At 48.2% G+C, this 27,318-nt stretch overlaps 1 protein-coding gene across 1 annotated transcript in view; it reads left to right on the top strand.

The window, feature by feature from the left end:
- The window catches only part of FAM193B (family with sequence similarity 193 member B), a 112,732-nt gene that overhangs the window by 31,368 nt on the left and 54,046 nt on the right, over positions 1–27,318 (top strand). Inside the window, exons 3-6 of the mRNA XM_075344522.1 lie at positions 6,388–6,628; positions 16,694–16,876; positions 16,959–17,322; positions 17,683–17,878. Coding sequence (XP_075200637.1) covers positions 6,388–6,628; positions 16,694–16,876; positions 16,959–17,322; positions 17,683–17,878 — 984 coding nt within the window. The remainder of the gene's footprint in view (positions 1–6,387; positions 6,629–16,693; positions 16,877–16,958; positions 17,323–17,682; positions 17,879–27,318) is intronic.

Here is a 27,318-nt window from a genome sequence, read left to right as displayed (position 1 = left end):
TTGCCTACTTTTCTTTCCTTCCTGCAATCCGGGTTGGAAAAAGGTCTGTCGCTCGGCTCCCTTAAGGGACAAGTCTCTGCGCTATCTGTATTTTTTCAGAAGCGCCTAGCACGACTTCCTCAGGTACGCACGTTCCTGCAAGGGGTTTGTCATATCGTCCCTCCTTACAAGCGGCCGTTAGAGCCCTGGGATCTGAACAGGGTTCTAATTGCTCTCCAGAAGCCGCCTTTCGAGCCTTTGAGGGATGTTTCCCTGTCTCGCCTTTCACAGAAAGGGGCCTTTCTAGTAGCGGTCACGTCTCTTCGGAGAGTGTCCGAGCTAGCAGCGCTGTCATGCAAATCTCCCTTCCTGGTGTTTCACCAGGACAAGGTGGTTCTGCGCCCGATTCCGGAGTTTCTTCCTAAGGTGGTATCCCCCTTTCATCTCAATCAGGATATCTCCTTACCTTCTTTGTGTCCTCGTCCAGTTCATCAATGTGAAAAGGATTTGCATTTGTTGGATCTGGTGAGAGCACTCAGAATCTACATTTCCCGCACGGCACCTCTGCGCCGTTCGGATGCACTCTTTGTCCTTGTCGCCGGCCAGCGTAAAGGGTCGCAAGCTTCCAAATCCACCCTGGCTCGGTGGATCAAGGAACCAATTCTTGAAGCTTACCGTTCTGCGGGGCTTCCGGTTCCCTCAGGGCTGAAGGCCCATTCTACCAGAGCCGTGGGTGCGTCCTGGGCATTACGGCACCAGGCTACGGCTCAGCAAGTGTGCCAGGCGGCTACCTGGTCGAGTCTGCACACTTTTTCCAAGCATTATCAGGTGCATACCTATGCTTCGGCGGACGCCAGCCTAGGTAGACAAGTCCTTCAGGCGGCGATTGCCCACCTGTAAAAAAGGGCCGTTTTTATGGCCCTATCACGAGGTATTATTTTACCCACCCAGGGATTGCTTTTGGATATCCCAATTGTCTGGGTCTCCCAATAGAGCGACAAAGAAGAAGGGAATTTTGTTTACTTACCGTAAATTCCTTTTCTTCTAGCTCTAATTGGGAGACCCAGCACCCGCCCCTGTTTTTTTGTATACACATGTTGTTCATGTTGAATGGTTTCAGTTCTCCGATATTCCTTCGGATTGAATTTGCTTAAACCAGTTTATTGGCTTTCCTCCTTCTTGCTTTTGCACTAAAACTGAGGAGCCCGTGATCCCACGGGGGGTGTATAGGCAGTAGGGGAGGGGCCTTACACTTTTAAGTGTAATACTTTGTGTGGCCTCCGGAGGCAGTAGCTATACACCCAATTGTCTGGGTCTCCCAATTAGAGCTAGAAGAAAAGGAATTTACGGTAAGTAAACAAAATTCCCTTCTTCCAGGTGATGATTTTTTTTTTTTTTAATTTATTTTGTATGTGAACAACACAATATTAAAGTGCACCTCCAAGTAGAATGGAAAAATCACCTGCTGAGCTGTCTACTACTATGAGATTACTATGGTATTTCCGCCTTCGATCTGCGCTCCTGTGGCATGTCCAGTCATAGTGCATGGTCCTGATACTGACTGCAATGCTGCAGACACAGGCCGGTACCCCGCCTTGCCTCCAGCCGCAGACGCAGGCCGGTACCCCGCCTTGCCTCCAGCCGCAGACGCAGGCCGGTACCCCGCCTTGCCTCCAGCCGCGGACGCAGGCCGGTACCCCGCCTTGCCTCCAGCCGCGGACGCAGGCCGGTACCCCGCCTTGCCTCCAGCCGCGGACGCAGGCCGGTACCCCGCCTTGCCTCCAGCCGCGGACGCAGGCCGGTACCCCGCCTTGCCTCCAGCCGCAGACGCAGGCCGGTACCCCGCCTTGCCTCCAGCCGCAGACGCAGGCCGGTACCCCGCCTTGCCTCCAGCCGCAGACGCAGGCCGGTACCCCGCCTTGCCTCCAGCCGCAGACGCAGGCCGGTAGCCCGCCTTGCCTCCCAGCCGCAGGCGCAGGCCGGTAGCCCGCCTTGCCTCCCAGCCGCAGGCGCAGGCCGGTAGCCCGCCTTGCCTCCCAGCCGCAGGCGCAGGCCGGTAGCCCGCCTTGCCTCCCAGCCGCAGGCGCAGGCCGGTAGCCCGCCTTGCCTCCCAGCCGCAGGCGCAGGCCGGTAGCCCGCCTTGCCTCCCAGCCGCAGGCGCAGGCCGGTAGCCCGCCTTGCCTCCCAGCCGCAGGCGCAGGCCGGTAGCCCGCCTTGCCTCCCAGCCGCAGGCGCAGCCAGGGCTGTGGAGTCGGAGCTCATTTTGGTGGAGTCGAAATTGGTATAAAATGCACCGTCTCCGACTCCTAAAATATATAAAAAAAATTGGGGACTGTAGTAAAATGCAGAATGTGCTGAATATTTTTTCATAGGAATTTGGGAAAATTATGAAATGTCCTATAAATGTCTGTTCTATTCCTGATCTAAGGCTACATTCACACACAGCGTTTTTGCTGCGTTTTATGAGGATACGTTTTTCAGCTGCAAAAGCAGATAAGCTTTTTAAAAAAACGCATCACTTGAAAGGTTTTTGAGCTCATAAATAATGCTTTCAAAAGCAAAAGCAGATTAGAGAACCGCCACAAGCTGACTGCTCATTCTTTGTGAGGATCCTCACAAAACGGTGTCTGAATGTCCTATCTTGAAACCCATTGCCTTTGTTGGGATGCCAGATTCACTGCATTTCACGGAATTATTTTGTCATCAATGTTCGATATATTTGTAACAAAGAAATAACATGTTAGCAAGACACTGACAGTAAAAGATACAAAAGCTCATCACACCGGCCAGTTTCTCCAGGCCTTAGTGGAAAAAGTTCTGCAAGATTACGAACTCAAAAAAGAACAGGTTCTTGCTATTGTAATGGACAATGCTTCAAACATAAGTACAATTAAACTGATGAATGAGAGTAATGAACAACATCTAGAAGAAAATTTAGGTTTCGTATGTGTGAGATGGAGCCACAGTGCTGTTTATGTAACTGAGGAACAAACAGATATTACAACAGAAGGACAGCAAAATGATACTTTAGGATTAGATCTTGTTGAAGCTGCTTCAAAACACTTTCATATTCATCACATGCGCTGTGTTGTGCACAAGCTGCAACTGGCAATAAGAGAGAGTCTGCAAGAGTGACCCCGATTTCACACATTGGGCTTTTTGCCGATTTGGCTGATGCGGCGCACTCCAGTACAGTGTATACAGTACAGTGGCAGTGCGACAAACGCCGGTCACATGCTGTCATGTGACCGGAGCATGTGACCCGGACGTTGCGGTGCTGCCACTGTACTGTATCGTACTGTACTGGCGTGCGCCGCATCCGCCAAACCGGCGAAAAGCCGGATGTGTGAAACTGGGCGGACATGCTGGAAATCTAATTGGAAAAGTGAGAAAGTTGGTTATTGCCGCCAGAACCCCTAAAATTGATTCCATCTTGAAGAGACGTGCTGGGAAAGGGGCAATTGTTGATCAAGCCACTCGGTGAGGCAGCACTTATTTAATGACTTAGCAATTGCTTGAACTAAAATCGTTTCTTATAGATATGGTGAACCCTCAAGTAACATTAACTGAAGGTTAATGGACACAGGTAGCTGAATTAAAGGAATTGCTTAATCACCCATTTACCGTGACTAAAAAATTACAAGCTGAGGATTTAACACCTGGCATTTTCATAAGGGAGTGGAAGAACTTGCTATTTTGCCTGTCCCAAAGAGGAGGTTTAATCGCAGATGGTATTTCTGCTTCAATGAAACAGAGAGAGACACAGCTATTGGAAAATAAAATTATTCTGGCAGTTGCTTATGTGGACCCAAGTCATCATATACTGCTTGATGATCAACAGCTTACAAAAGGAAAAGAAGCTTTGAGTGAGGTAGCAGTTAGGATGAGCAGCTACAGGACTGCCAGGCGGAAGAGGACTTGAGGCCTGACAGTGCTACTGCTGCCATATCTTCGTCGTCATCAGATGAGGAGTTTAACTTTGACAAGTATTTGGATGACATGGAGCAGGCAAAGCGTTGCTGCAAGGAAAAAGATTTCACTCCGTCTCCTATGGCAGCACATTGACCAGATTTCAGTAAAATGTTTCACTTGCTCTCAAAGAAATAGAAAAATTTCAACCATTCATCAAAACTTTGTTAGAGATGTTGCCCATGTGGTTACGGCTTTGCCTCCAACCCAAGTTACTGTAGAGAGGTTGTTCTTTTATCTTTAGAATTATTAGGTCAGATTTGAGGTCATCTGCGAAGGAGGATCTGATGGAGGCAATTCTATTTCTATTTATGTTTTTGTTAAACTGTTTTTTGCCACTTACATAGTGTATTGCATAGTGATATATATATATATATATATATATATATATATATATATATATATATATATATATATATATCTAATCTATATCTATATCTAATACCTATACCGTATTCTTCGCTTTATAAGACGCACCTGATTATAAGACGCACCCCCAAAAATCATATAGGGTATATTTCCCTCATAGCCCCCCCATCCTAAAACTAGCCCCCTTAATCTGGATATGGCCACCTTATATTGAATATATGTGTGTGTGTGTGTGTGTGTGTGTGTGTGTGTGTGTGTGTGTGTATATATGTGTATATAATATATATTATACACACAACACTATGTAACTGGCAAAAAAACGTTTTCAATAAAAACATACTAAATAATAGCATTTAGTATATTGCTTATATTTAAGTGACAAATGTATTGTTGTACAATGTGAACATCAGACATTTAATCATTTTTATGATACAATAATCAAGATATTTAGATCATAAATATATTTATTGGAATACAACTTCAGAGCACAAAAAACCTAATAAATTGTAAATATGTAATACAATATGTAATATATAATATATACACATAAAATATATGTAATCTACTGTATATTACATAGTGTATTACATATTTACAATTTATTACAGTTTTTTGTGTTCTAAAGTTGTATTCCAATAAATATATTTTATGTTCTATCCAAATATCTTGATTATTGTATCATAAAAATGATTAAATGTCTGATGTTCACATTGCACTACAATACATTTGTCACTTAACTATAAGCAATATATGTGGGAGTCTGAGTCGGTGCAAGGGAATTTGAGGAGTCGGACTTGAAGGTTTGGCTAACCGACTCCACAGCCCTGGACACAGGCCAGTACCCTTCTCGCCTCCAGCCGCAGACGCAGCCCAGTACCTCGCCTCCAGCCGTAGACACAGCCCTGTACCCCACCTCGCCTCCAGCCGCAGACACAGCCCAGTACCTCGCCTCCAGCCGTAGACACAGCCCTGTACCCCACCTCGCCTCCAGCCGCAGACGCAGCCCAGTACCCCACCTCTCCTCCAGCCGCAGACGCAGCCCAGTACCTCGCCTCCAGCCGCAGACACAGCCCAGTACCTCGCCTCCAGCCGTAGACACAGCCCTGTACCCCACCTCGCCTCCAGCCGCAGACGCAGCCCAGTACCCCACCTCTCCTCCAGCCGTAGACACAGCCCGGTACCCCACCTCATAGACATCTGTATCTTTGAAAAGGTTGAGCCTTTTACTTGCGTCACTTATTGGTATAAGCAGCACACCACAATGTGATCCGATTTTAAATCTGGATCCAACAATATATTTCTACTTAATATGATGTCTAGGAGACTGTACCTAGGGTTCTGTTTGCTGTTGGAGCTTCATGGTCTGTTGCAAGAGTGTGCACAATGGTTGCCTATTCTGCCAGAGTGCAGAAATGAGGAGTCTTCAGTTAAAGGGAATCAGTCAGCAGGTTTTTAGTATGTAATTTGAAAGCTTGCTGTGTATGGATAGAGGCCAAGATTCCAGCTATTATCGCTGAGTTGCTTGATGCAGTTTTTATAAAAACCCTGTTTTATCTGCTGCTGATCCATCATGTTCTGAATGCTGAGCTCTGTATAACCCCACCCACACCAGTGATTGGCATCTTTCTGGGTACACTTCATTGACTGCCCCTGATCAGTGATGGGGGTGAGGTTACACAGAGCAAAAGGACTGCATTGCATGAGACAGCTAGTCCTGTAATGATCTCCTGCTAATAAAATACAGATTTTTAGGTTTTTTTTTTCTTTATTGGAACTACAGTTCAGTTAGTGATACATCACTGGAATCGGGGTCTCTGCCCCTACGACTTGCTGTTTTCAGATTACATAGCAGATATCCTTACAAATTCAGCTAATGAATTGCATTGCAAAAATTAATCTGGCAAAAAATGTTGTCATATGAACTGTAGTAAGTATTTTTTACACCTCATGAGGCTTGTGTACTTAATGTGAATCTGGTGAATGATCCACTTATCTTATTTGCTTTTATTTGCAGTCATGTTAAGGTCATTTTTGCATATTGTACAAATGTTCTGTCTGTTTCTATTGCAGGTGTCATTGTCACATACTTCCTGCAAGTCCCAAACTTGTGGTGGTGGCTCACACTCCTCCTCATCCTCGTCGTCGTCCTCCTCATCCTCCACATCATCTTCTTCCTCCTCCTCTTCCTCTTCATCTTCCTGCCAAGGAAACTCTGGGGACTGGGACCCTAGTTCTTTTCTGTCTGCTCACAAGCTATCGGGACTCTGGAACTCACAGCACTCCAATGGAAACCACGGCGCTGGATCTGGAGGTAAGTTCTTACTGACCCGTTATCCTAGAAAGATAGGCCTTCTGGGCCCGCAATTATCAACGGTCATCTGAATTTAGGCATCAGAGCATAGTTTTTGCATAGTGTCCTCTTGGCACTGCTGAGAGCTGGTGCAGGTCCATCTCTATGGATAACTACTTAAAGGGGTTTTCCCTCACGAAAAAAAGATAATTTTAATCAATAGATCTTGGAATAGTAATTTCACAATTGGATGTTTTTGCTTGTTCCTATGCTGAGAATCGTATATATGTTCCCCTGCTATGTACTGTGTAATGGCCGTGTCTGACTGTACAGGGACATGGTCTGATCATACCACCACTCCTGAGCAGGGGAGGAAGTAATAAAGTATACAGATAGCACAGAATGGGATAGCAAGTACCGTATTTTTCGGACCATAAGACGCACCCTGGTTTTAGAGGAGGAAAATAACATTTTAAGCAAAAAATGTGGTCATGACACACTGTTATGGGGCGAGGATCTGCTGCTGACACTGTTATGGGGGTAATGTCCCCAAATTCTCTACTAACGTACAATCCTGGTAATGATCCTCCTGCCTTGTATATGAACCCCATCCTTGTATATATGTCCCTCATCCTGGTATAGCCCCCATCCTGCTATATACCCCTATATTGCTATATACCCCCATCCTGCTCATATTATACCCCCATCCTGGTATATGCCCTCATCCTGCTATATGGCCTGCATCCTGTGGCACAAACAAAATTAACTTTTCTACTCCCCTTTCCTCACTCCCTGCAGCATCGCTCGTCTTCGTTTCTGTGTCAGCAGCAGCGCCACTGACCTGTGTAGAGCCGTTCCCCTGCAGCACCACAATGTCCTCCTGTCTGCCGGCTGATGTGTGTGGAGACTAGCGGTGCACTCATGGATGACGTCATCCCTGTGCGCATCGCTCTCCACACACACAGCAGCGGCCGGCAGACAGGAGGACATCGCGATGCTGCAGGGGAACAGTGAGTATACCGTACTTATTCACTGCCCCCCATGCTGATGATGATACGCGGGGGGCAGTGAATACAGCCGCACATGATCACTCCAGGCTGTAGTTGCCAGGGGTGATCATGTGGGCCGGCTTTTTACTATGCATGCACCCCCCGCCCATCACCCTGCCAACCTATCAGCGCCGGCTTCAGCGCTGAGATGATGGGCGGGAGGATGCATGCATATGAAATGAGCGGGCCCACGTGGTCACGGCAGGAGCTGCTATAGCTTGCTCATGCCACCGATGACCCCCTCCACCTCAGCACTTTCACTCCCCGCAACCCTACAATTCAGACTATAAGACGCACCCCCCCTCTTTGTCCCAACGTTTTTGGGAAAAAAGTGCATCTTATAGTCTAAAAAATACGGTAATTATTTTTGTGAGGTAAAACATTTCCCTGCCTGTTCTTAAAAATTTTTTTTACCTCAAAGGATAATATTCAATCCCCTGCTGTAATGTCTGTAAACTTTTGTGTCTTCTCCGACCCAGGAGATGTGGTATGATCAGACCATGTCCCTGTGCAGTCAGACACGGCCATTACACAGTACATAGCAGGGACACATATATGATTATCTCAGCACAGGAACATTTTATTTATTTTTACACTTATTCAATTGTGGAAATTATTATTCCAAGATCTATAGATTAAAATAATCTTTGTGGGAAATCCCCCTTTTAGTCAGGGTAGTTATAACCACAGAAATAATTTTAAGCATAGCTTTTCACCCCTAGATACTGTGATCAATAGTAATCTTTTCTCAACCTCGCCATTGGTCCAGCATTATACTTGGGGCTCACTGCTATAATGACTTATACAAACAAATACACATACACTGTCCCAGCACAATGGGATTAAGAATTCATGGCCTCCAATATGGCTAAAAACATTACTTAACATTTTTTCATCTAAAAGCATAAAAACCATCATGCTAATGTACACAAAACCGACTGTGCAGGCCTAAGCCTCATTCAGACAGCCGTTCCCTGCGTAAAAACGAAAAACTTTTCAAGTTTTCAGTTTCCTTAATCAGAGCTTGATCAGTTTTGCGCATTTGTGAAAAAAGGTTTCCGAACAATTTCAAGTGCCTATGAAAAACAGACAGTACTTTTATAATCTAAAATATATTATATTTATATTTTTACTTTCTCGCCTTATTGGGGGACACAGGACCATGGGGTGTATGCTGCTGTTGCCAGGAGGTTGACACTAGGCAAACTAAGAAAAAAAGTTAGCCCCTCCTCCGCAGTGTACACCCTGTGACTGACCAGGAACTAAGCCAGTTTTTTCTTAGTGTCCTAGGAGGTGGAAATTTTTCTCAGGCCCTTTTTTTATTTCTTTTTCGTTTTTTTTTCTCGGGCGTGTTTTTTTTAGCCCTCTAACCTCTCTTCTCTTCTAGTCACAGATGGGCAACAGGGTGTCCCACACCCCTGCTCTCCCCCTATGCGGGAGCCGGGAAGAGGGTAACTGTGGCTCCACCACCAGGTCTCCCCTCTTCTTAAGTGGCCGGACAAATTTTGCTCTGAGTCACCCCGGTGCCCAAAGCGCCCCCCCCCCCCATATTTACGTCCACCCAGGCTTCTAGGCAAGTGGCTCCGAGAGTGCTCCCCCTTGTCGCGCTTCTAGGCAAGCGCTGCCCTTTGCTGCGCCGTGCAACTGAGCCGAAGTCTGTCACCCTTCAGGTTCTTACCTGGCCAGACGCGGCTTCCAACGGATGCCCTGGACGAAGGTAGGGAGCATCATTCTCTCCAGGCAGGTCCTGTTCAGCATTGGGGCGGCGGGGGAGGGGTCTCCCTGCTTCAGTGACGGCTGCGTTACAGCAGCGCGCTGTCCCCGAAGCATTTTTCAAGCCACGTGTCCTTGCTCTGTTGTCCACAGCGCTGCTAATACAAATGCTATACATGCACGTCCCGCCCCACAAAGGTGGGGGCTCTATCTGCTCCTCACTAAAGCGCTGGGACACAAGCCCTATGCAGGCACGCAGGTATCCTGCCCCCACAAAGGTGGGGGCTCTATCCACTTCTCACAGCAGTGCCAGGACTTGGTTTCTGTGCGTGCAGGTGTCCCGCCCCACAATTGTGGGGGCTCTATCTCACTATTCTGCACACAGCTCTGCAGGAAGACAGTTGCGCAGGCTGTTTTCCTGCTCTGAAACTTTTAGGCTGCCCATACGCCCACGACAGCAGCGCCAAATCACACAACAGCGCCATCTTAGGGGAATCGCTGTTTTACCCGGGGGACACAGCCAGCAGCTTCTGCTCCTGGATCTGAACGGGGTAAGCTCTCCTTGCTCAGGAGGCTTGGGCTGCGGGCTCCAGCTATTTACAGTATATTACAGAAGTGTAGCCCCTCCGCACTAGGAGACCCTATAACTTCCATAGAAGTTAAGGGAAACTAGCAGATTACTGCATCGCTTTGCATGTCTAATTCAAAAGCGCGGAAGCAGGCTCCCCTTATAGTGCGTTACTCAGCTTGCACGTCCTGCAATAGGAATTTCCCCTCAGGCCTGTCATTCCCCCTGTGTCAGGACTGCGATGTCCCCAATCGTGATGGCACCCCAGGACCCCCTGCCGCCGTAGATGAGGGCTCTCGCGCCCCCACCGAGTGGGCTGCCTCCCTCTGACAATTGGTAGCTGACCTAACCAAAGTCGCCTAGTCTCTGGTTTCGGTCTTACAGCACCTACCAGCCATCCAACCTCCCTCGAGGAACCAGGGCGACCCAGCTCCCCAGGCTTAGAATAGGGCCCCCACTAGGATCCATAAGAAATCCTCTAAACGGGTCTACACATGCAGCCCATCCACATCCCATGATGAGTCTGATTCTGCGTCAGTCGGCCTACGAGGATATGTCTCCAGAGTCTGACTCTGACCTGGAACTGGATGGTGAGCAGGCGTCCAATATCCGGGAGATGGTCGACAGTTTAGTCTCGGCTGTTCATCAGACTCTATCGGTAAAAGAAGATGCGCCTGCGGCGGCTTCAAAGACTGTTTCCTTTAAAAAAAACGACGCGAGCCCCGAGGTAGTTTTCTAATTATTCTGAATTTACCGCCATTCTGGTCAAGCAAAAAGCTCACCCAGAAAAACCATTTGCTGGCAAGCGACGTCTCGCCCTTCTTTATCCGTTCTCTCCGGAACTAGAGAAGGATTGGGCAGAGTCCCCTGCTGTTGACCCTCCTGTGTCTCGACTGGCCAAGCACACAGTACTCTCCATTCCAGACAGTGCCTCTCTCAAAGAACCCACTGACTGCACCGTTGAGGCACTGGCTCGGTCTATTTTTGAAGCGGCGGGTTCCTCCATCTGACCCTTATTTGCTGCAGTGTGGGTTACCAAGGCATTTGCTGTCTGGAGTAAGGGTTTACGGAGAGGACTCCGTGCAGAAGGTTTGCCTTCCGAGTTGGTTGAGCTGACCGACCAAATATCCATGGCTGCCAAATACCTTATAACGCTTTGCTAGACTCGGCAAATTATGCCGCCATCAATTTGGTAGTGATCCGTTGGATTCTCTGACTTAAAGCCTGGAGTGGAGACAGTGCATCTAAGAGATCTCTAACGGGATGACAATACCTCTGGGACAAAGCACGGTCATGACGGCTGCCATGACCTTGGTTAATACTCGAGGTGCTGTGGCTAGGCCAAAGGGGAGAGCCGTAATTGGAAGTGGTCCTCCCCAATTGCAAATTGAAGGAACCTCTGGTTAGCTTTGTAGATTGGAATGTATAAGTAGGCGTCTTATATCGATGGAAGCCAGGAATTCTCCTGGTTCCATGGACTCAACCACAGATCTTAGAGATTCCATGTGAAAGGGGCGATTACGTACTGCTCTGTTTAGTCTCTTGAGGTCTAAAATAGGACTGGCCGAGCCGTCCTTTTTGGGAACCACAAAACGATTTGAGTAAAAATCTTTGTAAGGTTGTTCGGTGGGAACTGGTGCGATGACGCCTGCGTCGTGAAGTACCAGAATAGCCTGAGACCAGACCCGAATTTGGGAACGCGTGAATGCAGCAAACGTCTCGTAGGGAGAAAAGTGAACTCGATACCAGTTCTTGAACCCAGGTGTCGTCTATGTGGGGGGAAAAAAACAAACGACTTGGAAGAGGAGCAGTCTACCTCCTACGGTGGCCGGAGGAGGCCTGGCGTCATGCTGAGGAGGAATGGTGGGAACGGGAACCACCAGACCTGGGCTGCCTAGGACGTGTTTGTCTTAGAGGGTCCAGGCTTTTGCTCGCTGAGCTGGGAGGGTCGCTCAAACTGCGCAGGTGTCAGAGAGGTAAAGTTACGAAAGGACCGAAAACGCCAGGAGAATCTCTTGCGAGGTGCTTGCTTGAGGCGCTTTTGTGGTAGAGAGATGCCTTTACCCCCTGTTGCATCAGCAATGATTCTGTCGATAGTTTCGCCGACAAGGCGAGACCCTTGAAAGGGTAACCCCGTACCTGGACAACCTCCTCATAAAGGGACAGTCATTTCTTGCCTGCTCAGAGAGTGTGCAAATCTGCTTGGACACTCTCTTGAGGTTGGGCTGGCTCGTCAACCGCCAAAAGTCATCTCTACTTTCATCTCAACTCCTTGTCTTTTTGGGCATGGTCCTAGACACTTCTCGAGCCCGGGTGTTTTTACCAGTAGAGAAACTGCCTCCCTGAAACAGGGCATTCAGGTCCTCCGGCGCAAGTGCCGCCTTCCTCTGCGGTTCGGGATGAAAATTTTGGGGAAGATGATGGCAGTGATGGAAGCCGTCCCATTCGTTCAATTTCACCTTCATCCTCTTCAGCTGGCTCTCCATTCAGCATGGGACAGGAACCTAGAGTCCTTCGATCGCCCGATTCTTCTTTCCCGGAGGGTGATTCACTCCTTTCTCTGGTTGACCCATCACTCCTCACTCTCCCAAGGGAGATCCTTCCTCTCGATTCACTGGCACATAGTCACAACAGATGCCAGCCTGATAAGTTGGGGAGCCATGTTCCATCATCACATGGTTCAGGGTTGCTGGGCTCCCCCGGAACGCTTCCTACCGATCAACATTCTAGAGCTAAAGGCCATATTTCTGGCCCTTCAGGAGTTCCTCTGTTTCTCTCGGGTCTCCCTGTTCGGCTTCAATCTGACAACACCACTGCAGTCGCATACATAAATCATCAAGGAGGGACCCGCAGCTTAGCAGCGATGGAAGAAGTCACCAAGATCCTTTGTTGGGCAGAGAAGCACGCCTCTGCTATCTCAGTGGTTCACATCCAAGAAGTAGAGAACTGGGCCACAGACTTCCTAAGTCGACAAGGTCTGACAGCGGGAGAGTAGTCCCTCCACGACGAGGTGTTCCAGTGTGCCGCCCCAGGGCTATGGGGTACTTGGTCCCGAGCGATGTATTGCTGGGGAAATGTCACTGGGTGGCTGTTGCCCGGTTCCGTGACCCTGGGGGATGCTTTTAAAAGGGGGAATATTTACAGGGAAGATGAAATTTTAGTTTTTGTCGTGACGCCACTTGCGGGTTGCAGCTAGGTAGATGGAGCCGCCGCTGCACAGTTCTCACTGCTGAGACTGGTGTTTGTGGCAGCCTGGATGTTGGGCCCTCTGCAAGTAGGGCCAGGCCCCAGGGAATGATGTTAGGTGCGAAAAGAAGGTAGACCACACAAGGGATTGCAGTGTAACTGGTTTCTTTTACTCACTCAGTTGTTGTGCTTGGTAACCTGAGGAGTGCTGGTCCTTACCACTGGTCCCCTTAGTCCCAGTGCCAGTTTGGTAGCCTGGTGGCTTCTTTCCCCTTCACCTTTCTCTAGTTGGTGGGTCCCCATGGCTTGAAGCACCTGGGGGTCCCCTCCTGGTTCTGGTTCAGTCTTAGTCCTTATAACCTGTTAGCTTGAACCCTGTGGGGTTGTTTTCTCTGGTGCTGTTCCCCGGTTCTCCCGTTGCTACTGTGTCTCGAACTTTACGATCAGTGAGGTCCTGAATGGTCCCCTCACTGTGCATATTTTATCAGGTCTACCTGACCTAGAATTCTGTACCCCGTTGGTGCTATTGTTCCGGGAGTACTCCACCGTACTCCACCTGCAACCACACGCCTGGGCCCTCAGGTCACCTTTACACTCTCCTGTCAGTGCGGTTACGTCCGTCTCCTCTCACTTCCACTTACTGACTCCTCACTGTCTACTCACTGTCTGACACCTCCTCACCTGGTTGTTGTCTAGTGGACTGGATTGGCTCCACCCCTAGGTGGCCATCCATTGGGTCCAACCCTAGTCTGTCACCAGTCTTTGGGAATGTGGAAAACAGGGATTATATTGTGTTTTTGCTGTTACCGTCACTGGTCTTCTGGGTACCTGCAGATAGGCCCTGCATCTTTAACAGGAGGCAGTACCTTGCAGCTCCTGATGGCTTCAGGGGCGCTACACAGCAGATCTGTCACAGGTGGGGTCCTCCGGACGTGGACCTCATGGCATCTCGCCAAAACGCCAAGGGCCACCCCTTTTATAGCCCGCTCCCACGACCCGCATGCAATAGGCTCTGACGCCCTGGTCCTGCCGTGGTCCCAGTTTCGTCTCCCTAACATATGTCCTCCGCTTACCCTCATCCCGAGGGTAATCAAGAAGGTCAAGGCGAAGGGAGCCTCGGTGATTCTAGTAGCTCCAGATTGGCCCAGGAGGGCCTGGTACTCGGAACTTGTCCAGCTACTAGGCAAGACGCCCTGGCGGCTTCCCGACCGCCCAGATCTTCTGACGCGGGGATCGATTTGCCACCAGAACTCCGCTCGGCTGCATTTCATACCCCCCCCCCCCCCATCCCAGGTAATTTCCACTATAACTGCTAGAAAGCCCTCCTCTGCTCGCATTTATCATAGAACCTGGAGATCGTTTCTTTCCTGGTGCGAACAACATGGAGAGTCGCCGCTTACCTTTTCCTGGTCCAACATCCTGACCTTTTTTCAGGTAGGACTGGATTTGGGGCTAGCCCTCAGTACCCTGAAGGGACATGTCTCCGCCCTTTCGTTTTTTGTTTCCAGAAGCAGCTAGCAACTCAGTTGCAGATTCGTACCTTTCTTCAGGGGGTAACACATCTGGTTCCCACCTATCGTCGTCATCTAGATCCATGGGACCTTAATTTAGTTTTAGGAGTCCTTCAGCAAGCGCCTTTTGAACTACTGCGAGAAATCTCGCTCTTTACTTTCCTGGAAAGTCGCGTTTTTAGTGGCTATCATGTCGGTGAGGCGAGTTCCGGAATTGGCTCTCGACTGCCGGGTTCCCTGCCTGGTTTTTCACCAGGACAAGGTTGTTCTTCGACCCTCACCATCCTTCCTCCAAAAGGTAGTTTCTCCTTTTTATCTAAATGAGGAAATCCTCCTGCCTTCATTCTGCCCTGCTCCGGTTCATTCATTTGAGAAGTCCCTACATAATCTAGATCTTCTCAGGGCTCTGAGGATCTATATCTCTCGAACTGCGCCGTTTCGCAAGTCAGACGCACTCTTTCTACTTCTAAAAGGGCACAAGAAGGGTGCTTCAGCCTCGAAGTCCACAGTTGGTCGTTGGATTAGATTAGCTATCTGAAAGGCGTACAGGGTCAAAGGCGTCACCCTTCCAGGAGGGTTGAAGGCTTATTCCACCTGAGCGGTGGGAGCTTCTTGGGCTGTTCACCATCAAGTTTCGGCGGCTCAACTTTGCAAAGCCGCTACCTGGTCCAGCGTCCACACATTCACCAGGTTCTACAGAGTACATACGCAGGCATCTGCGGATGCTGCCCTTGGGAGACAGGTTTTGCAGGCAGCGGTGGATTACCTCTGACTCAGAGGGACCCCGCTTTCAGTTACTACCTACTTTATATAGTTAATGGTCAGTAGGTTTGTCTGACCTTACCAGTTGTTAATGGTTTTGTTCCCACCCAGGGACTGCTTTTGGACGTCCCATGGTCCTGTGTCCCCCCCATAAGGCGAGAGAGAAAAGAAGATTTCTGTGTACTCACTGTAAAATCTTTTTCTCTGAGCCTTCATTGGGGGACACTGCACCCGCTCTGTTTGGGGTAGACGTTTTCTCATACTTTGTATAATCTACAGCTGCAGTTTCTCCTACTACTTTTACACTAAACCGGCTTAGTTCCTGGTCAGTCACGGGGTGTACTCTGTGGAGGAGGAGCTAACTTTATTTTCTCAGTTTGCCTAGTGTCAACCTCCTGGCAACAGCAGCATACACCCCATGGTCCTCTGTCCACCAATGAAGGCTCAGAGAAAAAGATTTTACGGTGAGTACACAAAAATCTTCCTGTCTTTTTCATACAGTTTGATATGAAAATTATATATATAATATTTTTTTTTTCTTTTATTGGTCTTCCTGGGCCCATAAGCTTTAATTGAACATTTTGATTTAAGCCTGATTAAAATTAGACAAATCTCCATAATTTTGTGGCAGCCATTAGGTTTTTTACATACACAGACATGTGAACAGCCCCACAGGCTATAAAAGATACTTGTTTTATCTGTGAAAGCCATGGATAGAATTCATACATGAAAATGGACGTCTGAATGAGCCTTTACTGCAAGTGAGGCAAATTAAGTTCAGCCATGAGTTGTCATCAGAATCTTTCTTCAGATATTATCACGTCATTGTGATTTAGGTCTGCTTTTCTGGATGATGACTAATTCATTTTAAGGCCAAAACTGGATGCAAAAGTGGCTTAACTAATTTGCAAATTATGGGAGCCATACATATGGCCGTGAACCAGTCATTGCCTGCTGAATATGACTTCCAGGGATCCCAGTTCTACAAATTTGTGATTCAGCGCTATTGGACGTCTACAGCGTATAGTGTATATGTTTAAGTGAGGAAAACTAACTAAATGATGTCTGAGCAATGGGCACTGCAGACTGAAGTACTAAAGTACCTGCCGACAACAGGCAGTGAGTGGTCAGGAAGGGCTTGTTGATGTTTGCCTTCGCGCACTCTGCGTGTCTCATACAGATAAGTGGTCCACATTTGTATTGGGCATTAAATATCCAACTTGTTTGCCTCTAACCATTTGTCAGCCCACCTTGTTCATTCACTAATTATGATAAAATCACTTATTGTATTTTTTAGGGGACAAAGGCAGTGGGCTTTCCGTATCGCCAGAACATATCAGCAAGACTTCAAAGCTCTCTGGTCTGAAGGTTTGTCCATATAGTCCTTCTGGAGCCAATACAGGAACACTCCCTACCTCACTCAACTTCTGTAAATCTCCGAAGCAGTTTAAAACCATGTGCCACAGACCGCTATCCCCAGGTTAGAAAGCGTGTATGTATGGATGTGAATGCTAGGGATTATTTTATTACCCAGATAAATCTTACAAACTTTGTCCTTGCAGGGGAATCTTATCATTCTTCCGATCTTCATCGCCATTCTGACCCTAGTGCTCCTCCAAACAGCCCAACGGAGCTCTCGTCACAGCAACCAACATCTCCTCACATTCCTCCACCTCCACACCTGTCGTCAAGTAACTCTTCAATTCCTTTCTCAGCCGCGGGTCTCTCCTCCCATACACCACCATCTAAAGCCACCGTCTGTACCACTTCTGGAGCTCACAGAGGTAGTCACTTAACAGGGTCCAACCCATCTCTTGTGAAAGTCAATCCACCTCCACCACCACTATCTGCCTGTAGCCATCCCTGCAATGGGCATTGTAGTGGCACAAATGCACTTCAAGGAAACTCCCCGGGGACCACTAACAGGTATATGGAAGGGCGCACTAAATCTCCTTTGTGAATGCTTTCCTGTTATTTATGTGTATTCACACTTCACTTGTGATATTCTAAACACTTTATGAATTGTCGATAAGATCAACTTGTTTTATTCATTTTTAAATTGTGCTTTTAATGTATTATTGAGACTCTGTTCTCATCTGTCAGAGACAGAGCTGCAGTGTAGATTTGTAATTTCTTCAACCTTGATAGGAAATACGTTAAACACTACTTTTCCCTCCAGAACATTGATGCTTTTATTCCAAATGAAGCCAAATGTGAACATGGGCTGAGCGGAATGGGGAAAAACAGCTGTTTTGTTTCACTCCAGTTTTCTTCTTAATATTGTAGGGATTCAACGTGCAGAGGACACAAATTTTCGAATGTGTCAAACTGCTTGGCCACACAACCCTGTGAGGCGGATGAAGGGCTGGGTGAAGACGAAGACAGTAGTTCAGAGCGCAGCTCGTGTACTTCTTCCTCCACAAACCAGAGAGATGGCAAGTTCTGTGATTGCTGCTACTGCGAGTTTTTCGGCCACAACACAGTAAGAAAGATACAATCTGTTATTTCTCTTTTTTAAGGTAAATAGAATTTACCATGTCAAATTTCTAGTCTTTAACCTCCACTAATGAATTTTATTCAGTTTTAGTTGGATGTTCATTTAGATTTTATCCACACCCCCAGTGCTTTATCTGTATGTGTAAGCCAAACCATGAGTGGCTCCAAAATATAGAAGAGCTGTGACTTTCTGCTATACTTTATCTTTCTTTATCGTTCCTTTGGGAGACCTAGACCATGGTGTTTAGCTTCTGCCTCCGGAGGACACACAAAGTACTACACTTAAAAGTGTAGCTCCTCCCTCTGAGCTTATACACCCCCTGGTAGCCAGTCCTAGCCAGTTTTTTGCTTTGTGTCAGGAGGCATACATCCACACATGCATTCTCATCTGATTTGTTTGACTTTTGGAAAGAGTTTGAAGAAAAGCGGGTCCATGTCTGGACTCCCGGCATGTCCCTTCTCACCCCACTGTGTCGGCGGTGTTGTTAAGGTTGATTTACAAGGCTGCAGCCTTACATGCCGCGCTCCTTCACCATCCCTTCTGGGCTCTGGCTTGAAGTGGGAGCCAGCACGGTCTCCATGCCTGGCAGGAGTCCGGTCTCCATCCACAGCCCCTTGAGGATTCTGTTGGACCGGAGCACTCATCCCCAGGGACATGGCCCTGCGTCTCAGCAGCTAAGTACCTGAGATGTTTATGTTGGGGGTCCCGGTTCTTTATTGTAAGGGGAGAGTATGCTGTATGTGATTGTTTTAATTTTTCCGGCGGGTTCTCTAGCTTTTGCCTGAGAACCGCGCTGATGGTGCCTGCTTGTCGGCCTCGCCGCTTAAATTTAGGCCCCGGCTGCGCCGGAGGATTAGTTTCATTTTCCTGCCCTCGCATGTCACTCATGCAGAGGGACGGGTTCGGCTCCTCCCGGCGGCCGTTCTACACAGGGGAGGGACACTCCCCACTGCTGGGGCGTCCCTCCTTCCCTGCAGGTCTCTATAGCCCTCCAGTTCCCGCTCTTTTATAGGAACGCCCCCTCTTTTCGCTCCGGCGGCCATTTCTCAGGCAGAGTTCACTCTGCTCTGGGACATCCTGCATTCTGCATCTCTGCTGAGGTGCTGCGACTGGGGGACCGGGCTTCGGGATCTGGAGGGCACACAACACCGCGCTCAGCAGTCTGGTAAGCCACAGCCGGTCTCCGGTTGTGGACCTCTGTATATTCTCCCTGGGGTTCATTCTCTGCAAATCCCCCACTCCAGCAGCATGTCTCACACAAGGAGCAAGGCTCCAAAGCTTTATTCTACATGCACTGCATGTAAGCTCCTGCTGCCTGAGCCGAGCATTTATCCACACTGTGATGGTTGCTCTAACTTGGCGGTGCCACAGCCTGGAGTCTCACCCCCGGTGGTCTCTCAGGCTTCTGCTGCACCTGTGACTGAACCCCCGGCCTGGGTAGAGTCCTTCTCTAGGTCCATATCCCAGTCATTTGCTGAGTCCATGGGACTTTTGTCCAGGACTTTGATGAATATGCATCAGCCCCCCTCACAGGGTGCCTCTAATACTCTTGACAGAGGACTCCTATCCTCTGACCTCCGTCCATCGGAGCTCACGGCGGATTCATCATCTGATCCCAGACCCCGTCCTTCTAAGAGAAGGCGCAGGGTTTCCTCCCCCTCCCCATCCCACGGCTCTGTCTCAAGAGCTGACTCTCAAGATGAGGAGGATGCCCTCACTGGGGGCTCGGAGGCTATGTATCCCATCGATTTCTCTGAGGGTGACTCAGATCTTAGTGATTTGATTGCTTCTATTAATTCTGTGCTGGATCTCAATCCGCCAGTGTCAGAGGAGCAACTCTCTTTGGCAGAAAAACATCAGTGAGAGTGAGAGAGTGAAGAGTGTGTTCTTTAACCACTCCAGTTTTCAGACCGCTGTGACCAAACCCAGGGTCTGCCCTGACACGCTTTCCAAAGCGTGGTTCTGATGACCGGTTTCCATTTCCACCTGAGGTGGTCAAGGAGTGGTCTCACTCCCCAAAGGTAGACCCTCCGGTGTCTAGGCTATCAGCCCGGACCGTTGTGTCGGTGGCTGACGGCACCTCACTTAAGGATTCCACTGACCGTCAGATTGACCTTCTGGCCAAATCTGTGTATGAAGCTGCGGGGGCCGCGTTTTCCCCGACTTTTGCAGCAGTGTGGGCTCTCAAAGCCATCTCTGCTTCTCTAGAGGAGATGCATTCCCTCACCAAGGAATCTATGCCTGAGATGGTTACCTTAACTGCTCAGGCTTCAGCTTTTTCATCTTATGCCATGTTTGCCATGCTAGAGGCTGCTCACCGCACTGCGGTGGCTTCAGCTAATTCTCTTGTTATCCGCAGGATTTTGTGGCTTCGAGAGTGGAAGGCAGATGCTTCTTCCAAGAAGTTTCTTTTTGGGCTCCCTTTTGCTGGTTCACGGCTGTTTGGTGAACAGCTGGATGAAATCATTAAAGAAGCTACTGGCAGGAAGAGTACTTCCATGCCAAAAACCAAGACCAGGAAACCCGCCCAGGGTAGGAATCAATCGAGGTTTCGTTCCTTTCGTTCCTCTAACTGGTCATCCTCTAAGCCTTCCGCCTCGTCCGCTAACTCAGCCAAGGATCAGAAATCCAACTGGCGCCCAAAAGCGCGTCCGCAGAAGACCGCAGGAGGTTCTGCCACTAAGGCAGCTTCCTCATGACTCTCGGCCCGCTCCAGCCACGTCCTTGGTCGGTGGCAGGCTCTCCCACTTTGGCGACGCTTGGTTAAAGCAAGTCTCCGATCAGTGGGTGAGAGACATCATATCTCACGGCTACAGGATAGAATTCTCTTCCAGCCCTCCAAACAGATTTTTTCTCTCAACTCCCCCCTGCTCCAAGGCCGCCGCCTTCTCGCAGGCCGTGGCGTCCTTGCAGGCAAACGGAGTGATTGTCCCAGTTTCCGCTCAGGAACGGTTCAGAGGTTTTTACTCAAATCTCTTCCTAGTTCCAAAAAAGGACGGTACCTTCCGACCCATCCTGGATCTCAAGCTTCTCAACAAGCATGTCCGGGTGCGGCATTTTCGCATGGAGTCTCTGCGATCAGTCATTGCCTCTATGACCCAGGGGGAGTTCCTGGCGTCCATCGACATCAGAGATGCCTATCTACATGTGCCAATCACAGTGTCACATCAGCGTTGGTTACGTTTTGCGATAGGAGAGGATCATTTCCAATTCGTGGCTCTCCCCTTCGGGTTAGCCACGGCCCCTCGGGTATTCACCAAGGTCATGGCGGCAGTGATTGCGGTCCTGCACCTCCAAGGGTTAGCAGTGGTTCCTTATCTGGACGACCTTCTGGTCAAGGGTACATCCAGCACAGACTGTCAGCGGAGTGTTTCGCTCACTCTCGCCACCCTAGCCCAATTCGGGTGGATTGTCAATCTTCCCAAATCCACTCTGACTCCGACCCAGAGTCTCACGTACCTAGGGATGCAGTTCGAGACTTTGCCGACACTTGTGAAGTTGCCCTTAATAAAACAGCAGTCTCTCCGGCTAGCGGTGCGCTCTCTCCTGAGGCCCCGCCGTTATTCCCTCAGGCGCCTGATGCAGGTGCTGGGTCAAATGGTGGCCTCCATGGAGGCGGTTCCTTTTGCCCAGTTCCATCTGCGTCCTCTGCAGCTGGACATTCTCCACTGTTGGGACAAGCGGCCTTCCTCCTTACAGAGGTTAGTGGCTCTGTGCCACGGACCAGGAGCTCTCTTCAGTGGTGGCTTCGACCCCTCTCCCTGTCCCAAGGGCGCTCCTTCCTGACTCCGTCCTGGGTGATTCTCACCACGGATGCCAGCCTATCCGGCTGGGGAGCGGTACATCTCCACCACAGAGCACAGGGCACTTGGACTCCGTCCGAGTCAGCCCTTTCAATCAATGTGCTGGAAACCAGAGCTGTGCTTCTAGCTCTCCTAGCCTTTCACCACCTGTTGGCGGGCAGGCACATCCCTGGCGTAGAAAACTGGGAGGCAGATTATCTCAGCCGTCAATCCGTGGACGTTGGCGAGTGGTCCCTGCACCCGGCAGTGTTTCAGTCAATCTGCCGCAAGTGGGGCACTCCGGACGTGGACCTAATGGCATCCCGTCACAACAACAAGGTTCCGGTTTACGTGGCTCGCTCCCACGATCCTCAGGCCTTTGCCGCGGACGCTCTGGTTCAAGACTGGTCCCAGTTTCGTCTGTCCTACGTGTTTCCCCCTCTAGCTCTCTTGCCCAGAGTCCTGCGCAAGATCAGAATGGAGGGCCGTCGAATCATCATCATTGCACCGGACTGGCCCAGGCGAGCTTGGTATCCGGACCTGCTCCAACTGTCCGTGGAGATGCCGTGGCATCTTCCAGACCGTCCAGACCTGCTCTCGCAAGGTCCGTTTTTCCGCCCGAATTCTGCGGCACTCAAATTGACTGCGTGGCTCTTGAGTCCTGGATTTTGACGACTTCTGGTATTCCTCCTGAAGTTATCTCCACTATGACTCTGGCCCGTAAGTCTTCCTCCGTCAAGCTCTATCACAGGACTTGGAAAATTTTCCTGTCCTGGTGTCGCTCTTCCGGCTATTCTCCTTGGCCATTCTCGTTGCCGAACCTTCTGTCTTTTTTTACAGTCCGGTCTGCAGCTAGGACTGTCCCTCAACTCTCTCAAGGGACAAGTCTCAGCTCTATCAGTGCTGTTCCAGCGGCGTCTCGCCCGGCTGGCTCAGGTCCGCACCTTCATGCAAGGTGCGTCTCACATCATTCCGCCTTATCGGCGGCCCTTGGATCCCTGGGACCTTCACTTGGTCCTCACGGTATTGCAGAAACCCCCTTTCGAGCCCCTTAGGGAGGTTTCTTTGTATCGTCTTTCTCAAAAGGTGGCCTTTCTAGTTGCCATAACTTCTCTCAGGAGAGTCTCTAATTTGGCTGAGCTCTCCTCGGAGTCACCTTTTTTGGTGTTTCACCAAGGCAAGGTAGTTCTCCGTCCGACCCCGGACTTTCTTCCTAAGGTGGTCTCTCCCTTCCACCTTAACCAGGATATTTCCTTGCCTTCCTTCTGTCCGGCCCCTGTTCATCGCTTTGAGAAAGCGCTGCATACTCTAGATCTGGTGCGTGCTCTCTGGATTTATGTGGCTCGCACCGCTGCGCTTAGGCGGTGCACCTCTCTTTTTGTGCTAACCTCAGGGCGGCGCAAGGGTCTCTCTGCTTCTAAGCCGACCTTGGCCCGTTGGATTAGATCGACCATTTCGGACGCCTACCAGAGTACTCAGGTGCCTCCTCCGCCGGGGATCAAAGCACACTCGACCAGAGCTGTCGGTGCCTCTTGGGCTTTTAGGCACAAGGCTACGGCTCAACAAGTCTGTCAGGCTGCCACTTGGACTAGCCTGCATACCTTTTCGAAGCACTACCAAGTGCATGCTCATGCTTCGGCAGATGCGAGCTTGGGCAGACGCATCCTTCAGGCGGCTGTCGCCCACTTGTGAAGTTAGGCTCCGCCTACTTCTTAGTTTTTTCTGTTTATTCCCACCCAGGGACAGTTTTGGAACGTCCCATGGTCTGGGTCTCCCAAAGGAACGATAAAGAAAAAGAGAATTTTGTTACTTACCGTAAATTCTTTTTCTTATAGTTCCGTATTGGGAGACCCAGCTCCCTCCCTGTTGCCTGTTGGCAATTTTCTTGTTCCGTGTGTTATCACCGGCTGTTGTCGTGGACAGAGTCTCCGGTTGTTCCGGTTCTTACTCGGTTCTACTTGTGGGTGGCTATTCTCCTTCAGCTTTTGCACTAAACTGGCTAGGACTGGCTACCAGGGGGTGTATAAGCTCAGAGGGTGGAGCTACACTTTTAAGTGAAGTACTTTGTGTGTCCTCCAGAGGCAGAAGCTAAACACCCAATGTCTGGGTCTCCCAATACGGAACTATAAGAAAAAGAATTTACGGTAAGTAACAAAATTCTCTTTTTTTCTTGGTTCCACTCCAGAGTTTGGTTTAAATTAGTGATCCGAAGTACTGATGTGTAATTTGTCCCACTTACTGAATCGTGGCCATTAAACTGATGATCAGCTACACGCTAGCCATTGGTTGTTGTTTAGTAGTCTGTTTAGAGAGGCTCACCATACTCCCATGCCCACAGAACAATTGTATTAATAATCATTCTGTGCACGAAGAATATTATTATACTCGGCAGCACATGTCCTATTTACACAGCCACATGCTGCCGAGATCTATGATCTTTAAGATTGCTTGTTATTGATCGGCCAATGTAAATCGGCCCACTCATAGCACTGTTCCAATCCTGTTGGATTTAACATTATGCAAAATTTAGTTTGTACATATACAGTGTGAAGGTTTCTTCCTTCAAGATCACGTGATTGTGCAGATACAGGAGTATTTCAATCTCTGGCATTTATGCAATATACACATGATGGGCAATGTGTGTGATTGATAGATGCTGGTCTCATATCTTGAGAATGAGGCCCTGTCTAGCACTGCAATGACTGGAGAAGTGACCGCTCATGCACCGCTCCTGTCATTCTTTTCAAAAGTGAATTATTGACAAATTCCAGAGATCAGCACTCTTAGGCTATGTACACATGTCCATTAATCATTGGGTAGAACAGATCCAGCATCAATTCGTTGGCAAGACACCTTTTTTTATTTATTTTTAATTTTTTTTTTTTTGTGCAGCAAAAAAAAACTGAGTTGAAATCATTTTTTTTTTTTTTTAAATTTTTTTATTTTTTAACATTGAAGTCTATGGAAAATGGATTCTTTAAATAGCCATCCGTTTTTCTTTAATTTTTTTTCTCACTGGAGCGGTTTCAGATAAATGAAAAATGGGTGGGCTATTTAACAGATCTATTTTCCTAAGTCTTCGATGTTTTAAAACAAAAAACAATAATAATAATAATAAAAAAAATTTAATAAATAAATTCAGTTATCTGTATTTTTCACCCAGACAAACAAGTCGTATGCCCAAGTTTTTTGCTGGATGTGTTCTACCAGGTGATTAAGGCTCTGTACACATCATGTCCAGTAGTTAACTTTTCCCCTTGGATGTGCCATAAATGTCAGGGATGTGAATTGCACTTTAACATCATACATTCACTTCCTCATTGCCTCGTGTCACGCTGCAGAGACTTTAAGATCTACTACAAACTTAACCTATGTATCATTCTATTATTATTATTGCACCCATGGTACTAAGAATCTGACAAGAATCTGTTCGTTAGGGCTGCTTCACACATCTGGCTTTTCGTCGGATCCGGCACACTCCAGTACAGTGTATACAGTACAATGGCAGTGCGACAACTTCTGGGTCACATGACAGCATGTGATCGGGGTTTATCGCAATGCCATTGTACTGTATCACACTGTACTAGAGTGTGCCAGATCCGGCAATCCGGCAAAAAGCCAGATGTGTGAAACTGCTCTTAGCATCGTGACTGAGGAATGGTTTATTGTGGTTTTATTTCTGTTTTTTTTCACTGGGTGTTTTTATTGTGAAAGCCATGTTTTGTGGGGGAGATTGTGTGCTCTTGTATGCAGAGGATTAACATGCCTAACAATTTTTCAACAAATTGAAGCTGTTTTTGTAATGCAGATTTTGGTTGTAGTTTAAAAAAAAAAACAAAAAAAATAGCATTGCGAAAAAGTGTCATCACCAAAGGGCAGACTTTTTTTTTTTTTTTTTTTAAAAACTTCCAGTACTTAAGTATTCAAGGAAAGTGTTTTTTAAAATTGTGATGAGCACATTCTGGGGATCGCAGCCTAAGGCTATGTGCCCACAGGGACATTGTCCTGCGGAAATATCCGCAAGACATTCCGCAGGTGCTCCCAGAAATCCGCAACAGAACTTTCTCTGTTTCCATGCTGCGGATATACAGCAGAATGTCATGCTGATATGGTGCGGGCATTCCGCATTGAGGATACAGTACCATGGCTTCGGCACCGCATCCTCAATGCAGAACAAGTGCTGCAGTGATTGGGGTGCTCATACTTGCCTCCATCATGCAGCACCTTGCTTTCCGGCGGCCGGGTCATTGTCAGGCAGCGTCTGGTTCACTGTGCTGGAGGTGGGCGGGCCTGAACTAGCTCCGGCTGTCACATGACCGGAGCTCGTGCAGGCCCCGCCCACCTCTTCCTTCCTGTACCTGGCTGGATCCACCGCGCTGCTGCCGCTACACCGGATGGAGAAAGTGACTCGGGTCTCTATCAAGGCAGGTAAGTATATGGGACCCTGCGGAGAAATCCGCAACAATAATTGACATGCTGCAGATTTTTCCGCACGAAAATCCGCACGATTTCCGCTGCAGAAAAATCCGCAGCGTGGGCACAGCATTTCCCAAATCCCATAGAAATGGCTGGAGGGTATCTGTGCTGCAGATTTCTGGAAAATCCGCGGCTTTTCCGCGAGAAATCCGCGGCAAAATCCGCGCATTTTCCGCAGCGTGGGCACATAGCCTAAGGTTAAGCTCCTACAATCAGTATTTGTGCATTATCCAGCAAACTGAGTGGGATTTATACAAATCTCAAGTGGGCTTTTTTTCTTGTAGCATAAACTGATGTTGGTGCATTTTTGAGATTTGCAGACTGTGTCAGTTTCTTTGAGGTAAATGTTTTATTTTCCCCATAGACTTGACTGAACTGACAAATCCACAGGTATCCACAGGCAAACGTATTGCATGCGTTTTTAGAGTATTACATCTAGGAAACACTCTAAAGACTCATCTAATATGCACAACTTTATGAATAAAATTTTATCAAAGCGAAACAGCTGTATACCAAAAGGAAACCATAACCGCAGCAGAAATAATGCAATAAAAATGAGAATAAAAATGCATTAAAAACATCAGCAACCTGGTACAGAAAATCTGCAACATCCAAAATACACCAAATACTCATTGTGGGGGCTTAGCCTGACAGATCAGACCTGCATTCACGTAAAGCAGCAGCTGCTATCCATTCAACAGTGTGAATAGCAATGGCTGATTTTCTTATTAGCATTATTATTCTTATTTAAAGGGGTTGTCCACTACTTGGACAGCGCCTTCTCATTCCCCTTGTTTGCTGCCTTTAAAAATAAATAATCCTATACTCTCCTCCAGTGCGGCTGCGGTTCCAGCATTGTCTGAAGCCGTGTTTCTGGGGCTCACGTCACATTATTATGACACGTGGACCTTGTGACCAATCGGCATCTGACGTCTGTCTCCCCGCCTTCAGCTATTTGAGCAGAATATGAGCGCTGCGCTGACTTCTTGCTCAAATGTCAGAAGAAGGGAAGATAAACTCCGAATACTGATATTAAAAGCAAAAATAAAAATTTTTATTTATAGAGAGAGATATTTTATAATATATATATATATATATATATATATATATATATATATATATATATATATATATATATATATATATATATATTAGTTAGGTCCAGAA

This window comes from Anomaloglossus baeobatrachus, chromosome 4, assembly GCF_048569485.1.
Source record: "Anomaloglossus baeobatrachus isolate aAnoBae1 chromosome 4, aAnoBae1.hap1, whole genome shotgun sequence".
In the NCBI taxonomy this organism is placed as follows: Eukaryota; Metazoa; Chordata; class Amphibia; order Anura; family Aromobatidae; genus Anomaloglossus; species Anomaloglossus baeobatrachus.
The sequence above is the reverse complement of the archived record's forward strand: the minus strand, read 5'-3'. Positions and strand labels throughout refer to the sequence as shown.